The sequence below is a fragment of the Procambarus clarkii genome, chromosome 14 (genome assembly GCF_040958095.1).
Source record: "Procambarus clarkii isolate CNS0578487 chromosome 14, FALCON_Pclarkii_2.0, whole genome shotgun sequence".
In the NCBI taxonomy this organism is placed as follows: Eukaryota; Metazoa; Arthropoda; class Malacostraca; order Decapoda; family Cambaridae; genus Procambarus; species Procambarus clarkii.
The window spans coordinates 35677331-35696113 of record NC_091163.1 but is presented as its reverse complement, the minus strand read 5'-3'; the positions used below and the strand labels follow the sequence as shown (position 1 = coordinate 35696113).

Genomic DNA, 18783 nt, shown 5'->3' with positions numbered 1-18783 from the left:
TTCTCACCTAACTTGTTCCAATCGTCTACCACTCTGTTTGCGAAAGTGAATTTTCTTATATTTCTTCGGCATCTGTGTTTAGCTAGTTTATATCTATGACCTCTTGTTCTTAAAGTTCCAGGTCTCAGGAAATCTTCCCTATCGATTTTATCAATTCCTGTTACTATTTTATATGTAGTGATCATATCTCCTCTTTTTCTTCTGTCTTCCAGTTTTGGCATATTTAATGCCTCTAACCTCTCCTCGTAGCTCTTGTGTACAATGTACACATGAAGAGATCTAGTATCTTTATGCACTGCCTCCTAGCCATTTATACCTGGCATACTAATTACTTCTCTCAACTTGAGAGGATTTCCTTACATAGCATCTTCTACCTACCCCCCCCCCCTCCCTATTTCACTGATTTATTATGCACCCCATACCCATCCCGTGGGCGGTGGTCTCCGTGACTCAATTAGTTGTCCAGCTTTGAGAACCTATCTTCTATTTATTGCGCTGCATCTATGGAAAGTCACATTCCACGTTTCTTGCTAACAAATGACGAACAATTGGGAATGCTTCCCTGTCATCAGCTGGGCACTTCCTGTACTTTATAAAATTATGAAATGAAAATGTTCAAGAACAACAACAACAATGTTTAAACACTAACAGACTTCAGGTATTTCTTTTGTGTATAGTACTTTGATAGAAAAGAATTCCTGAGACTTGGAACTTCAAGAACAAGAGGTCATAGATTTAAATTAACTAACAAAGCTGCTGAGGGAATATAAAAAATTCACTTTCGCAGAGTGGTAGACGGTTGGAACAAGTTAGGTGAGGTGGTGGTGGAGGCCAAGACCGTCAGTAGTTTCAAAGCGTTATATGACAAAGAGTGCTGGGAAGACGGGACACCACGAGCGTAGCTCTCATCCTGTAACTACACTTAGGTAATTACACCCTACAATGTGGACATTACATAAAGAAGATGGCTTGTTTGGACACTCATCACAGTACTACCTACTGTACTGTGTTGGGGACATTACATAAAGAAGATGGCTTGTTTGGACACTCATCACAGTACTACCTACTGTACTGTGTTGTGGACATTACATAAAGAAGATGGCGTGTTTGGACACTCATCACAGTACTACCTACTGTACTGTGTTGGGGACATTACATAAAGAAGATGGCTTGTTTGGACACTCATCACAGTACTACCTACTGTACTGTGTCAAAGGTGACTTTGATGTGTGTTTCAACACTTCATAACAACAGTCAGTAAAGTAATTATGATAAAAAATGTTCTACTGGTAGAGATTCAAGTTGAACTAAACCAAGTTGTATGATAATGCCATTTGACACAAACATTGATTCTAACAGCAAATTAGTTAAAGTATTTTGTAACTAATTACTGTGTTTTCCAGCATATAAGATGCACCTAATATGGATATTTGTGGATTTCTTTTTTTTTTTTTTTTAGTATATTTCATCATTCATTTATAAAAAGTGATTTTGTGTATGTAAATACCATATACATATTCGGGTGGTGGACCAAAAACATGCGTCCAATCTGCCAACAAATACGGAAATTATATGTTGTACAATACAGTATAAGTGTATACTTTTCAGTGGTGTTATAATTGAATGTGTTTAGTGCGAGAGAATGAGAGTGTGACACAGAGGACAATGAGCTCTCATGGTCATATCTTGCTCCAGTGCAGAATGCTTGCACGCTGGACACGTCCAAACAGCAGTCACGTCCATGATGGGTCGTCCCGTTACAATGCATGTTGCAAAGCTGTGTGTTGCAACTTGGGCAAACACTCACCCTGAAAGATAGGCGGCACGCGATTAATCCAAGTGCGTAATCTCGGGTTCTTTGATCACCCATTTGTAATACAAAATTTAGGTCAGACCACCATTAATATTAATTAAAATATGACTGAGAAGCACATAAGAATGATTAAAATGTTTCTAACTACCTATTTAACCACCAGAGTATGGACATTGTCATGATTGATTGTTGAAATGCAATATAGTCGTCATCATATAAAGATTTATGTTTGTGTCAATTTTGAATAACGATGTTGTCCATATGCAGTCTGTCCACACATACAAAGATCCAAGTTCGTTTATCCAGCCTGCCGAACCCCCCTGTTTATAAATGAAAAGCGGTTTATACACGAATTACAACTGATGACGTCCGAACACTACCAGAAACATTAGTACTGTACTTCGCTCACATCCTCTGTTCAAACCACAATTCTATAAATGCTTCACTCACGTACTACAAAATACAAATAATCGCCAACAAAATAATCGTGATTTCTCCGTGGTGTCTCCGCAGTCTCCGTGGTGTAGTGGTAAGACACTCGCCTGGCGTTCCGCGAGCGCTATGTCATGGGTTCGTATCCTGGCCGGGGAGGAATTTACTGGGCGCAAATCCTTAACTGTAGGCCTCTGTTTAACGCAACAGTAAAATGTGTACTTGGATGAAAAAACGATTCATCACGGCAGGGGATCGTATTCCAGGGACCATAGGATTAAGGACTTGCCCGAAACGCTACGCGTACTAGTGGCTGTACAAGAATGTAACAACTCTTGTATATATCTCAAAAAAAAAAAAAAAAAAAAAAAAAAAAAAAAAAAAAAAAAAAAAAAAAAAAAAAAAAACCTAAACACCTAACTTAACCTATAATATAGAATTTTTATGTATAATAATATTAATTGATAGATGAGAACAAACCAATTTTTAAAAACACAGTACAAGTATGTTAAAACTGATGAATGCATCCGGGGATGACGGTCACATGCTTTAAACAGCCTAGTGCGAGGACGGGTTGCCATATGATTCCGATATGTTAATGGTATCTCCCAGTAGTCATGGGAGGTCACAAAATAATTTGTAGTCATAGACTTCAGCTCCTGGGCCTCTATCATATGACCATTGTAACACTTGCCTAATCAACAAAGATCTTCACTGTATACATTAATTTTGGTGTACTTTTTATTTTTGTGAACTTTTGAATATATTTCATGTGAGAAATAATTGGCCAAAACTTTTACTTATGGTAAGGGGAGTTGAATAATACTTGTGATATGTAAGACTTTCTGATAGAGGCCGTTCCACCTGACCATCTATTTATCAAGTATTTGCGTTGGCATTTTGTACACCATTCTTTATTAGTGATTTGAAATTCTGGTCTTGTGTTTACCTCCAGCAATTAAATTCTAAAAATCAAGTTTTGAGGTATACAAAAAAAGATCATTCGGTTGGTTATTAGAGCATGTAGCATGATTCACTGTGCCTTAGGACTCGATCATGCATGTCAACATGTTTGTATAGTGCCACAGGAACTCTCCAACCTCTCCTTAAAGGATCTTGTGGGCAGTACTCACCGCTACAGAGAGGCTGGTGAGTGGATTTGGGTGTACTGCTGACTAACTGCTAAAGGTGCCACCTCACTCTTTGTCATCCATAGGGAAATTGTGGCCTATGAGAAAATCTACTTGGGCCATGAGCAATTGCTCCTGCACTTGCAATAGCCCATGTTGAATTACCCAAAGAGCTGACAATAAGACACTGAACAAATCCAACAGGAGCTGTGATGAGGGTTCAAACCTATGGCTGGGTGTTCCCAGGCGCACTCTAGTCAACTGTACCACCACATTGTTAAGCTAAAGCGCGCCTGGGAAACACCCAGCACACAGGTTCCAACCCTCATCAAGGCTTCTGTGGATCTGTTCGTTGATATATCACGTTAATGTGATTTCTCAGTGTATACAAGACACCGACATGCCAGTGGCCGAGATAATGATGCAAATAATAATCTCTTCACTCTAATAATAATCTTTCCACATGTCGAAATCTTGCGTCAAGTCGTCGTCGTCCTGCCTAAACGAATGTTCACTGCGAGGGCAATAGAATGCCAGGGGTTCTTAAATCATGTTTTATAGTGATGCAAGGCTGTGAAGCAGCTCTACCCTGAGATGGTGTCCAAGAATCATTAAGTGAATAATAGAGTTGTAGAGCAAGGCATATGTGAGAATAGTATGGGGAAAAGGGGTTTGATTGAAAGCATGTATAATTTAACCTAATTTATTAAAGTAATTAACACTATTACACATAGGTACTTTACGTTAACAGAGAGTATCACGGCCACAAAAGTTAAACAAACGTGGAACTTGCTTCCCGCCAATTGTTAGGCCAACAGAGTCAACTATTTGAACATTGTTGATCTCTCTCATTAACCAGTCCGTCCTCCTAAGGTTTCCCAACGTCAAGAAAACGGTCAATTTAAAGTCTCCTCTCCTAACCTACCAGAGGACCCAAAACAGAAAACGGAAACGGTACGTCACTCTTGCGAGCCGCTTCCATTTTCTAGTAGGACAATTTTTGGCCTTGTATAAAGCATACGAGAAAAAAACCGACGTTCTCTGTAGGTGGACAAACACTGACAAACACAAGGGCATACAACAACATACTTAGAACACTTCTGTCAGTTGGAATCCCTGCACCACAGTAATGATAATATCTCTTAAAGTGGATTATCATCAAAGTACACAACAATGACATAACAATGAAAGAGAATACACAATAACATATGACAATAATATACACTGTAATCACTGAGATCAATAGGAGTCATGAGGATTCGAACCCATTCACTTGGTACTGCCAAGGAAATGCCCTAGATCACTACACCATGACCATGGTAAAAGCAATGGAACCTGGGATTCCACTGAATTCTCTAGGGGTCCTGAGGCTTCCAAATAATTATAGCCCAATCAGGGGTTCACGCATTGCCCCCCTCCCCCTTGCACGAATTAAGCTGAGGCTAGAACCTCAGATGACATGGGCTGCCATCTGAGGCAGTTAGAGCCATCAGAATTAAACAGAGTATTTACCCCAATGCAATGATTATTTGCAGTGTTTTCCTTAGGATACCTAGGGAAAATTTCCTTCAAGCAGTCCTCTTGTTTAATTGTGTTTGTGATTTCTGGTGGATGTTCTCTAGTGTTGGGGTTTATCTGATGAGAACCCAGGCCCAGACTTTGGTCTGGGTTGGTATCCTGGCCGGGGAGGACTGACTGGTGCCAGTCCTTAACTGTAGCCTCTGTTCACCCAGCAGTGAATGGGTGCCTGCTGCATTGTTAAACCATTGGTGGGTCATATTCCAGGGATAAATTAGGATTAAGGACCTCGCCTGAAACTATGTATTCACCTAGTTGTATTCACCTAATGCTTGTGGTGGTTGAGCTCTGCCCTTTTGTCCTGCCTTTCAACTGTCAATTAATAACTTTTTTACACACACACACACACACACACATCCAGGAAGCAGCCCGTAGCAGCTGTCTAACTCCCAAGTACCTATTTACTCCTAGGTAACAGGGGCATCAGGATGAAAGAAACTCTGCCCATTTGTTTTTCCACCTCGACCGGGGGATCAAACTCAGAACCTCAGGACTATGCATCTGAAGCGCTGTCCACTCAGCTGTCAGGCCATGATAATGTGTGCTAGTGGCTGTACAAGAATGTAAGATTTCTTGTACATTGTATCTAAATAAATTAAAAAAAAAAATATCTGATGTCTTGCTTTCTCCACCTTGTAGCGTGCCAGAACCTGGTCCTGCCTCCTGGAAGGCAACAGGTGGGCCTTGGAGGCCTAGTATGTTAAGGCTTGGTAGTGCCAGAGCTAAGCTAAGGGAACTATTGAGGGGGTCCCTCCCAGGAATTATCCATAGGAGGTTAAAGTACTGTTTAGTAAAAAATTAATACACTGAAAAGAACTCACCAGTCTGGTATCATTGTTTCGCAGCTAGTGCACTCGGCTCGATTGCTACGAGAATCTTTTGGACTGTACTTCATGAAATGTTCATTGCCAGGTCCTCGTATGGCCTCCTTCTTTTCCGGAGATATCTGTAATTATGTAAAAATAATTTTGTTTATCAAAACCCTTGCGTTGAATGTAAGGAAATGCCTCTATCTGGAGGATCCCTTGTGGCTCTCAAGCTATCCTGCTGAGATTGCTCCGTACTAAAAGGTGACATCAATCGCAGAAGTTCTATTTGGCCTCCTCACAGAGGCGCAGAGCGAGTGACAATTCATCATCCCATCGGGATGGTGAATTGTCATCCTGGCATGCAGAAAATCAGTGAAGCTTTACAGACAACTGCTGGATTCAAAGAAAACAAAGCCTCAAAACCGCCAAACAACTCTGCAAAGGATTCACACAGAACAAGAGTTTAACTCAATCTAGCTCGAAACTTGCAAATGCTGATTGCCACTACCTGGCAGCCCATTACCTTCCCAAAGCCAGTTACCCCACCTGGTCAGTTCTGCACTGGTGAACAACCCTCTGGTGAACACTGAGGCAGGGCAGGAATCAGGGAGCCACTGGTGAACACTGAGGCAGGGCAGGAATCAGGGAGCCACTGGTGAACACTGAGGCAGGGCAGGAATCAGGGAGCCACTGGTGAACACTGAGGCAGGGCAGGAATCAGGGAGCCACTGGTGAACACTGAGGCAGGGCAGGAATCAGGGAGCCACTGGTGAACCACTGGTGCACTGGTGCAGAGGAGGGCTGCACTGCACACAGAGATACAGACGAACCACCTCAACTCACCAGGGAAGGTAACCCCTAGCTGGTCGTAGCCTTACCTTGAGGTGCTTCTGGGGCTTAGCGTCCCCACGGCCCGGTCGTCGACCAGGCCTCCTAAAGTCAACACCAGCAAGCACCCAGTAAAGTTAACTCTAGACATGTGCAGTTCAGGGTGTACAGGTAAGAACCTACACAAGAAGTCACGCATAGAAGTTGTCAGGCCTCCAGTTGATTGACAGTTGAGAGGCGGGACCAACGAGACAAAGCTCAGTCCTTGCAAGCACAATTAGGTGAGTAGAGAAACATGTGAAGCAAATACTGTACTAAAATAAAGAATGAGAACACAAGCAATTGGGACACTGCAAGACGGAGTATAAACAATAGCTTTCACTCATCAGAAAACTGGGACTTGTGGGTGCTAGCAGAATAATGAGTGGGAGAGGCAATGTGTTGACATATCATACCAGGCTTAATGACTGACAATATGGCCAGGTGTATCTAGTGGTTGGGTGTGTGGCCACCAGGTGGCATGCAGCTGCTACTAGTGGGTAAACCCCCTCATGACTGTGTGGATAATTGTGTGGTCTTGTTTTCTGCATTATGTTTACCTTGCTATTGCCTATTTTGGCCTTATCTTAGTCTGAGCCATCTCATATAATCAGCTTCCTGTGCCTCAATAGAAGGAGCCAAGTCTTCACCTATGGTCCCCAGTAGGCTTACAATGACTCACAAAGGCCTGGCGTAGATTTAATTTGGTGGAGCGATCCAGGTAGCTAGCAACAGAGAGCCACCAGAGGAGCCCTCCAAAATAAACATGTTTCTAAGTCCACATTACCTCCGTAAGAGCCTCCAACTTTATAAAAGCTCGGGAACATGTTGCAAATGCTCTATTAGCACACGAGGCCAAACCCAGAAGGGCATAGATGTCTTCTGGATCAACGAGTCCCTCATATTCTCTCAAATGTAGGCATGTCTTCATGGCGGCATCAACGTAACCTACAGAGGATACAAAAACATTTTGTAAATGAAAGATTTGGACAAGTATGCAGCCAATGAGTCACAATAGTGTGGCTGCAGATATGATGACCAAACCACACACCAGGAGTAGACGACCACGTTTCGGTCCGTCCTGGACCATCAGCGAGTCGACTGTGATAAGTCAAGAAAATCGACTTGATAATGGTCCAGGACAGACCGAAACGTCGTCGTCTACTTTTGTAATCGTTTTTTTGTGCTACTGTTCACAGCATAAAGTATGTAGTGCACAGTAAACTATCGCTCACAGGATGAGTATGTAGTGCACAGTAAACTACCACTCACAGGATGAGTATGAGGTGCATAGTAAACTATCACTCACAGGATGAGTATGTAGTGCACAGTAAACTATCACTCACAGAATGAGTATGAGGTGTGCAGTAAACTATCACTCACAGGATGAGTATGGGGTGCACAGTAAACTATTACTCACAGGATGAGTATGGTGTGCACAGTAAACTATCACTCACAGGATGAGTATGGGGTGCACAGTAAACTATCACTCACAGGATGAGTATGGTGTGCACAGTAAAACTCTCACTCACAGGATGAGCATGGGGTGCACAGTAAACCTAAGATGGCAATAATCAACGATGATGACCATTAATATAATGTTTGAATTTTCAATAACAACCAACTTTGTGACGAAGGGGTTGCAAAACACTTCAAGTACTCCTGCAAGTGCTGTATATTGCTATACACGAGTTGGAGAGGAGTTGAGGATAATGCTACAGCAATAATGACAGATAAGAATACCATAGAAATACTGAATAATCTTAAAAACTGGCCTTCATATAGCTGTCGTTGAGCTAAGAGGAAGAAGTGATAAGCTTCTGCTCCTTTCCAGGGATTGTCCAGCATGTTGGCCTGAGTGTTGCCTCCCTGGGAGGTCGGCAGGAAGTGCGCTTCCTTCGTCAAAGAGACCATTAAGGCTGCACTTCGACTCCCACTCGCTGAAAGATATGCTTGGTTTTAATTTCAGAGAATGAACATACAGTAATTATTGTTGACCAGACCACACACTAGACGGTGAAGGGACGACGACGTTTCGGTCCGTCCTGGACCATTCTCAAGTCATTCTGAATCGACTTGAGAATGGTCCAGGATGGACCGAAACGTCGTCGTCCCTTCACCTTCTAGTGTGTGGTCTGGTCAACATACTTTAGCCACGTTATTGTGACTCATCGCCTGCATACAGTAATTATTCACACAATATACTTACAAATTCAAACTGTGAATTTGTTTATAAAACACGTCACAGTAAATCGTGTAGTATCTCCATCAACATGAGGTATAACCTTCCTGTGCTAGTGAGCCACTAAGAGAAAACATTTAGAGTAATAACAATGGAGCATGGAAATCATATGAGAGACAGAGAGGAATGAAATAACTGGTATATAAAGTCTAGCGTTTGTCATTAATCTAAATGTTTTCTCTTAAAGTATCAGTTTGCTTTATTTGTGTTAATTTTTATGTTTCATTTGTCAGTGTTTCTAAGTACAGATGTTGAATTGTGTATTTGTAAATGTTTATGCCTCGTGTGTGTGTAAGTTTTTCCTGCACGTTTTGTGGGAGTAGTGTCCCTGCACCCCCCACGAGGACAGAGAGGATCCTGACTTGGAGTCAGGATGTGTGTCGGATGTGCTCGTGTACCTGCTTGATATGGTTCCGGGAGTTCTTCTACTCCCCAAGCCCGGCCTTGACTTGTGAGAGCTTGGTCCAACAGGCTGTTGCTTGGAGCGGCCTGCAGACCCACATATCCACCACACCCTGGGTGGTCTGGTACTTCTTGAAGAAAACTATTTAGTTTTCTCTTGAAGATGTCCACGGTTGTTCCCACAATATTTCTTATACTAGCCCGGGGTGTGGCGCCCACACCCCGGGTTAGTACAGTCGTACAGTGTAGTACAGTAGTCAATACAGTCGTACAGTGTAGTACAGTAGTCAATCTGGTGAGTGAGAAATTATTTCATGTTGCATTATGACCCATTCACCCGTGTCTTTTAATAGGTGTAATGCATGCACACTGTTAGTTTAAGTCCCGTGAATTACAAATAATTGTACCATTGAGCGTTTCCTCTTGTGTTAGAGGCGTATCTTTATAATTTACATTTGTTCGGCATTCCTAATTTTTAATATCGTACATGTACTGTAAAGAAGTGAGGAGGTTTTGTTTATTTTTATTATTGCACGTATGTGCTGTATAAGCTATTCCCCGTCGTTACAGTGTGTTAACATCCCAGCAATGACTTGTTGCCTCATTACATGCATGCAGGACACAAAACTGGAGGTTCTTTTACCTACAGGATTATAAACCCGTGGAACCGCCTACGTGCCAAAGCCGTAAATGCAAAATCTCTGCTGGGTTTTAAAATTCAGCTGGAAAAGATCATCAGGGCAAATGGGGGGACCTTTGACAAGCTGTGGGCTTCCTGTCCTTATCGAGGCCACTAGCATTAGTGGCCTCGATAAGCCACTCTGAGGGCCACTAGTATTAGTGGCCCTCAGGTAAATTCAGGTAAATGTTCATCATTTAATTCAGGCAGTTGTTTGTTTTCTTGCACTTTTGCTTTATGATGTTCACTTTTTCTAGGCCTTGAGTTGACCTGTGATCTGCAAGCTCCCCTCGTGGAGGCAGCCAGGTCCTGTCCTTCAGTAGGCTCAGGAGTCAGATGGCCCTCAGAGGTCTAGCGTGATTCCCTTAGGATTGACAGCCCCAGAAATTTACCCGATTTACCCGAGGGCCACTAAAACTAGTGGCCTCGATGAAGACAGGAAGCCGGCAGCTTGTTGAAGGTCCCTCATTTGCTTTGATCTTTTCCAGATATATTTTAAAACTCAACAAGTTTTGGTAGTTACGGTTTCGGAGGGTAGGTGGTCCCTGTGGGTGAAAAAGCATCTCCTGCTCCACCTGAAATATAGCTCATGGAGCTAATGAATTGTCCACTAGAAAAGACCATTTAATTATGTTCACTGTTTGATTACATTTTTGTACTAAACTGCCTCTCTCCATCAACAGGTTGCTCAGAGAAGAACAAGTCTGATGCATCACCTGAAAACAAAATGTATTATAGAGGAGAAAGCTTACAACTCCTCAGAGTAGGTGTCTGTGGTGGGATATTGGGAAATGCAAGTTGATCCCAGGGTAGATACTCTGCTCTGGCCCTAGTTGGAGTGACACGGAATGCTCGGGCACAAACAATGTGACCACCATACACACAATCATGAAGTACTAAATGAAACAAAGCAACGCCCCACAAGAAAACAATCATTCCAGAGGAAGTCAACACAATTTAGCTGAAAAAAAAAGAGGCAGTTGACAGGCCCCACAAAGGCAGAAGTGGAGCGTGTGGCCATAAACAGAAGAATGAGGAAGTGGGCTGGTTGGTGCCACGGGTGACCTGCCTGCCATCTAGTGGCGGTCTTGTCACAATTAAGGTATTTATCATAGCAATGATCATTTGCCATGCTTTCTAGGTCTGCCTAATACTGTATCCTGAAAGCAGCCATTTGTTTTGCTGTGAATATGCTTTTTTTTTTGTATTTTGTTGTTTCTGAGTGTTTCTCTGACCCAAAGCTTTCCTGACCTCAGAACGAGCTTGATTCTTGTCCTGGAATCTAGTAGGAAATCAACTGACCACAGAGGCCTGGTGTGAAGAGCTAAGACATGATGAAGATCCCTGAACAGGCTGAGGAAGCTATCGAGAGATCCCGCCAATAAAACACTAATTAATATTTGTATCAATCTTACCTTCTTTCATAGTTTGTTTCATTCTTGAATTGTGTTCCTGAACCAGCTGGGCAGCAAGCAGATACAGTTTCTTTACACGTAATGGACGGGCTTTCTTCTTTCCTTCTTCCTCCGCAATCTAAATATGACAATCACAGTTTATACAAGGTTTATTGATAAATATCAAGCATTGAATGATTTTTTTATTTTATTTATATATACAGTACAAGAGTTCTTACATTCTTGTCAAGCCACTAGCGCGCACAGCGTTTCGAACAGGTCCTTAATCCAAATTTTTCCCTGGAATATGACCTGCCAAATTGCTTGAAGTGGCAGTTCAGGTAATTTAGGGGAATGTCTAGCCTGCCTGACCACCTCACGTGTGAGCCTCTCCTAAAATTCATCCAGTCCCCCATGGGAAAGAAGGGGTGGCTATGGGGAACGTCTGAGACTGTCAGAAATGGGAGTGTCATTACATTCAAAGCTTGATTTCTGGGCCGGCCCTCAGTTGTTCCTCGGTGCATATTCCCAATGGTGCCTCAGAGAGAAAAGTGCCTTTGGTCAGAAAGAAAGAAGTAGATTAATAAAGGAACAAAAATGTAGCAGCTAACCCATGGGGTGACAAGGCTAGAAATCCACGTCTTGGATGAGAGGAGTAACTTGGTGACGATGAAGAACATTCACCAGGTAACAAGCAGCCATGCCCGAATGTCAGCCCAAGACATGTTCCCAAACACAGCAGCAAGAACTGTGAACTTCCGATCATCATGGGCGTGAAGGTAGACCACAGGTTGGTTAGACTGGATAACCCTGAGGACGACCCGAGAGACCCGAGCCCTGGAACAGTGAACGAGGGATACTGGATCAACCCACAGTGCGCCCCCGGACACAGAAGCCGAGGTGCGCAGGTAACAACGTAAAGCAGCAACCGGTCACATCACATGATGCACCCCCGGCCTGATCAACCAAGCATCAATAACCCACGGACCCCTCCGGAACCCGAAGTCTCATTCTTCGCCAGAAAAGAAAGAGACGGCTGTAAGCGAACAAAACGTCCACCAGGACCAAAAGAGCAAAGCCCCTACACCCGAGGAGAGCATGAAGCTCCCCGACCCCACCCCCAGAGGCCAAAGCCAACAAAAACAACGGCTTCTGAAAGCAGTCTTGGACCGAAGGGGCCACCACAAACCGAGAAGAAGAGGGAAAGGAAAGCACCCGGTGAAAAGAACCAGCATGGTTCAGGCAGCGCATGAGCAGGCCGGAGGTGGAAAAACACATGAAAAAGCTTACGAAACAGAGTAGAAGTGATATCCATCCCCAATGCAAGCTGTGAACAAACCGGAGACAAAAACCTATGAGCCAGGGCCCAAGCAGAACCAACAGAGAGCACGAGGACGGCCTGCCATCACGCGAGGCGAGAGGCATAAAACAGACACACACTGCCTCCAGGAGGATAGGTGCACACAGTTTAAACAACGCCGCCGAGGTCAACGCGGCAGACCACAGCCTGGCACTTGACGCCTCCACATCCTCCACAAGCCAGTCCAAAGAGAGCTCGAAAAGGGAAAAAGAAGCGAAGGACTGAGGCCAAATGCCAACGAGCATAAAGATCCTTGGCAACCAAAGAAGCTGAAATGGAAGGGACCTGGACATACAACTGGAGCACACCAACCTCATGAGGAAGCACAGGGGCGTTCAAGCACGCATTAAGATGCTTAAAGGCAAAGTAAACCTGCAACACCATAGTGAGCTCTCACCAGTCAAGCATGCGGGTATGACAGAACTCATGCCATGCCCCCAGCAAAAAGAAAGAGCAGTCTGCAAGCCAAGAAGACACAGGAACCTCATAATGCACCCAATACGGAGAAGAACACTCGAACTCAAAAGAGATCGGGTCCGTCACCAAGGCAAAATCCAGACCTCGCAGGAGGTAGGCACTGAGGGCCTCTTGAGCCTCTGAAGGGGAAATACGAGAAGTAGAAAACCTCCGGAAGGACGAAGCTGCGGAACCCAAGGGAACCCGGAAATATACCCAGGGGTGGGGCAGCCGAACCCATATCAAACTCGTACAAGGAAGGACGATACGAAAACCCCAACCTTGCAACAGCAGACCCTGCCCCGAAGGCACCAAGGCCCAGACAGGATCAAAAAGTGCCGAAGCGCCCCAGACTGACTTCCCCCCAGCCCCAGAAGCCTCCAAACCAGGTTCCAGGGCAGAGCCGTCCTCAATGCCCTCCAGCCTTAAAAGAAAGGCAGAGTCCAAGGGAAAGGCATCAATGAAGAAGAGCCCACTGGAAGGACCCAGAAGCCTCGACAGGAGGAACAGGTTCAAATGCCTCACATCAAATGTGGCAATCCCAGAGTCGCCCAAGTCTCATCCCCAGCTAAACCCTGCCCTGACTCTGAAAACAAGGAATTTTAGAGCCACCGCTCCAAAACACAGCAGGCATCATTGCTCGGGTGAAAATCCTGTCAGGCAATCGAGACCAGAGTAGACAACCATCAAAGCCGGCTTCAGTCGACAAACTAGCAGTCGGCTCAGTGGCATGGAAAGTGGGGGGGGGGGGGAAGGGGGGCGACGCAAACGAGCGGCATCTGGTGTAGTGACATGTTGCTTGTTATCTTGTTTTTCTTCGGGGGAGTTTCTAGCCTCTGTTCGGTCTCGGGTTGCAATTTTTCTACCAGAAGGGGTCCGTTTTGGGGGTGCCTACCTTTCTGGGTGCCCAACCCTGGTCAATGGCAGACATGAATATACAGCACAGTGGTGTTTCAGCTTACGAATTTAATCCGTTCCCAGAGACTATTCGTAACCAGAAAATTCGTAAACCAAAGCGAATTTTCCCATAAGAAATAATGTAAATTGAATTAATCCGTTCCACACTCCCAAAAATATTAACTTCAAAGTAAATTTTATACCTAATTCACCCAAATCTCTAGTACTAAAGTATGTACAAGTTATTGCTTACCATTATTGATGACTCTTGCTGGCGTATGGAAAACGGTGAGGAGGGGAGAGGAGGAGAGGTGTTACTGTTTGGAAGGGGAGTTCCCTTCCATTATAACATCAGGCAGTGATGACTTTTCTGGGGCACTCTCTCTCTCTCCTATGTTTTGCCTGCATACCACTAGGACCTGGTTGTGGCTCACTGCTTGTTTGTCTCACTAAGAACCTTTCCATAGAGACTTGTTTTCCCTACATTTTAACATCTGTCTGTAGTGAGGCATCAGTGTCATTGAAAAGGTTTTAAGGCAACTGCCTACTACAGCTTGCTCTGGGTGAATTGTTTCAACAAAAGTTTGCATTTCTTCTCATAGTCTACACCACTTCTTAATTGTTGAGGAAGGGACATTCTGTACTGCCTCCTCTTCCCCTGAAGACATTTTCTCACCTGCCTCTTGTTGCTGCTCATAGTGAAGGGCTTGGAGTTCTTCGGTGGTCAGTTCTTCGCAGTATTCCTCCACCAACTACTCCACATCAGCACCATCCAACTCCAAGCCCAATTTCCATTCCAGATTAACAATTTCCTCAATAATAGGCACTTCAGGTCCAGGCTCAAACCCCTCACAGTCTAGTTCTGAAACACATTCAGGTCACAATTTTCTCCAGCCAGATGTTTTTCTCCATTTTCCACATTCTCACAAGGGTTTTCTTGGCTTGAACCTTATCACTGGCTTTCTTGGACCCATGATGAGATATATAATAGTAACTTTCATGTTCAAATACCCAAAATAAAAAAAACACTGAAATTGTTTACAAAGAATTCAGGTGCGAATGTCACTAGGCGGGAGGCACTGGTAAACTGAGGTGCGGTTGCCGTGCTACCACGTACTAGGTCGGCCATACGCATATCAACAAACTAAGTTACCCGAGGCAAAGTTCGTAACTTGATTTGGATTTTACAAACAAATTGGGATCGTAAACCAAAAAGCTTGTAAGAGGGGCATTCGTAAACCGAGGTGTCATTGTACTCTCATACAAGGGAGTTTCATAGGCCATTGCTCCCTGTGCCTCTCTGAGGGCACCAGGTTCTGGCTTGTGGTCCCCAGTAGGCAAGAACTCCGTATGACTGAAGCCCCAGACTAATATAGCTAATATCAGTTCGGTAGCTCCAGGGAGCTGACGGACCTTCCCACAGAAAGAATTCTTCTGCCAGTTGCAGAAGAATTGTAAGACACCAAACTCTCTTGTTTGGGCTCTGTTACATTTACTACTGGATCCTCAGGTAAAATGTATGGATCCAGTGCCAACTTCTCAAAAGCAGGCCTCAAGCTGAATTTAGGAAAAGAAGATAGTGATTCAATTCTATAAATCTCTGGTGAACCCCCATTTGGATTACTGTACCCAAGCATGGAGAAATCATTTTCAAAAGGACATAGCTGCTCTGGAGAAAGTGCAACACTGGGCAACAACAGTCATTGTAAGACAGAGACCCAACAACCACAGAGTTATTGTAGTAGAGTACTCCGAGTCAAAGAACATAATGTATATTTATAGAGCCATGCAAAGCAGCTGGGAACAGCAACAAATAAAATGAAAACAAATTTATTGGAATTGAGGGAACAGACAAAATTTACTGTATAAATTAAAATACATTACCTGATATAGCAATTTTGCAGCATCAAGTAGTTTATCAGCCTTCCGAAACAGTTCTATAGCTTGCAGACGATTGCCTTTCTCCAAGAGATGCGATGCATAACGAGCAAGCAATGCACTTATCTCGGTTACGTTGTGCTGTTTTGCTAACTCTACTGCTTCGTGCCACTGGTTTAGGGCCACACATGTATCAATAGCAGACTTCACACAATTGCACTGAAAAATATATACAGTACTGTCATACCGTGAAGATTATCTCTACGACGAATTTATTTAAGAGTCCAGAGGTATATTCTTTTACAATACAATAGTTAATACATAATTCACTACGGTACTCAACCTGTTATTAGACGTCTAATCTACCTTCATGTAGGCATCAACAGCCTGCTGTGACATCCCGACACTTGTAAACATGTCCGCGATGGAGGGAAGGAGAGGAGAGTCGTCAGGCAGCGAGCGTACAAGGGACTCCATGGCCTCAAAATCTTCCAGTTGATAGTAGCACTGAGCTAACATTTCATGGTTATGTGCTAACTCAAACTGCTTTACTGCCTCATCCCTGAAAATTTGTGAGGTAATTAATTCTACGCCAGTGGCCTGTTTGTGAGTAGACAAATATTCGTAATGTCCTTTGGGTGTCCAAAGTCAGTCAGTGCCCTGTGGATGTCCAAACTATGCTAGTGCCCCTAGTACCCTGGGGTGTCCGAATTACGGAAGTATCCCGGGGTATCCAAACTACGGTACTACACTGGGATGTCAGAACTATACTAGTACCCAGGATATCCAAACTATGCTAGTACCCTAGGGTGTATGAACTATGCTAGCACTTTCTGGGGTGTCCAAACTATTTTAGTACTCTCTGGGGTGTCCAAACTGTGCTAGTACTCTCTGGGGTGTCCAAACTGTGCTAGTACTTTCTGGGGTGTCCAAACTGTGCTAGTACTTTCTGGGGTGTCCAAACTATGCTAGTACTCTCTGGGGTGTCCAAACTGTGCTAGTACTTTCTGGGGTGTCCAAACTATGCTAGTACTCTCTGGGGTGTCCAAACTATTTTAGTACTCTCTGGGGTGTCCAAACTGTGCTAGTACTCTCTGGGGTGTCCAAACTGTGCTAGTACTTTCTGGGGTGTCCAAACTGTGCTAGTACTTTCTGGGGTGTCCAAACTATGCTAGTACTCTCTGGGGTGTCCAAACTATGCTAGTACTCTCTGGGGTGTCAGTATTTTCTGGGGTGTCCAAACTGTGCTAGTACTCTCTGGGGTGTCCAAACTATGCTAGTACTCTCTGGGGTGTCCAAACTGTGCTAGTACTTTCTGGGGTGTCCAAACTATGCTAGTACTCTCTGGGTGTCCAAACTATGCTAGTACTCTCTGGGGTGTCCAAACTATTTTAGTACTCTCTGGGGTGTCCAAACTGTGCTAGTACTCTCTGGGGTGTCCAAACTGTGCTAGTACTTTCTGGGGTGTCCAAACTGTGCTAGTACTTTCTGGGGTGTCCAAACTATTTTAGTACTCTCTGGGGTGTCCAAACTGTGCTAGTACTCTCTGGGGTGTCCAAACTGTGCTAGTACTTTCTGGGGTGTCCAAACTGTGCTAGTACTTTCTGGGGTGTCAGTATTTTCTGGGGTGTCCAAACTGTGCTAGTACTCTCTGGGGTGTCCAAACTATGCTAGTACTCTCTGGGGTGTCCAAACTATGCTAGTACTCTCTGGGGTGTCCAAACTGTGCTAGTACTTTCTGGGGTGTCCAAACTATGCTAGTACTCTCTGGGGTGTCCAAACTATGCTAGTACTCTCTGGGGTGTCAGTATTTTCTGGGGTGTCCAAACTGTGCTAGTACTCTCTGGGGTGTCCAAACTGTGCTAGTACTTTCTGGGGTGTCCAAACTATGCTAGTACTCTCTGGGGTGTCCAAACTATGCTAGTACTCTCTGGGGTGTCCAAACTGTGCTAGTACTCTCTGGGGTGTCCAAACTGTGCTAGTACTCTCTGGGGTGTCCAAACTGTGCTAGTACTCTCTGGGGTGTCCAAACTGTGCTAGTACTCTCTGGGGTGTCCAAACTGTGCTAGTACTTTCTGGGGTGTCCAAACTATGCTAGTACTCTCTGGGGTGTCCAAACTGTGCTAGTACTCTCTGGGGTGTCCAAACTGTGCTAGTACTTTCTGGGGTGTCCAAACTATGCTAGTACTCTCTGGGGTGTCCAAACTGTGCTAGTACTCTCTGGGGTGTCCAAACTGTGCTAGTACTTTCTGGGGTGTCCAAGCTATGCTAGTACTCTCTGGGGTGTCCAAACTATGCTAGTACTCTCTGGGGTGTCCAAACTGTGCTAGTACTCTCTGGGGTGTCCAAACTGTGCTAGTACTCTCTGGGGTGTCCAAACTATGCTAGTACTCTCTGGGGTGTCCAAACTATGCTAGTACTCCGGGGTATAAAAACTACACTATGTTATGATCTCAGCCTGCAGGAGAAACGAGTCTCCCTTCTTGAGAGTTATTCAGCAAGCCTGACCTAACTAAAAGTTCTAGTAAGTATTGAGGTAATAACCCATATGTAAAATAGTTGCTTGGATATGTATAACAGTTTGAGATTATGGGCAATGAAGAAGAAAACAGATAAATGACTGGCGAGGAGATGTGGACATTTTGCTGGAGGCGTGAGGCTCGCTGCCGGAGGACCTTGACCTCACTTGAGTGCCAGACATCGCAGGGGAAAAGCTGCGCTCCGTTGAGCTCCCGTCAGAAGGGAACCCCTAGTGATATATCTCGAAGAGAAGAGAAGAGAAGTGTGCAGACGTACCAGCTGTGGAATCGAGCTGGGGACGTGTGGTCTCAAGTCGTGGACGATAA

At 44.3% G+C, this 18783-nt stretch overlaps 1 protein-coding gene across 1 annotated transcript in view; it reads right to left on the bottom strand.

Annotated features, from left to right (window-relative positions):
- Window positions 1-1527: 1527 nt before the first annotated feature.
- Window positions 1528-18783, bottom strand: part of LOC138364603 (WD repeat-containing protein 35-like) — a 57095-nt gene continuing 39839 nt past the window's right edge. The window contains 9 exon segments of the mRNA XM_069324465.1: window positions 1528-1776; window positions 1778-1808; window positions 5775-5853; window positions 5856-5884; window positions 7412-7577; window positions 8405-8569; window positions 11368-11485; window positions 15944-16156; window positions 16304-16499. Coding sequence (XP_069180566.1) covers window positions 1630-1776; window positions 1778-1808; window positions 5775-5853; window positions 5856-5884; window positions 7412-7577; window positions 8405-8569; window positions 11368-11485; window positions 15944-16156; window positions 16304-16499 — 1144 coding nt within the window. The 3' untranslated portion in view covers window positions 1528-1629.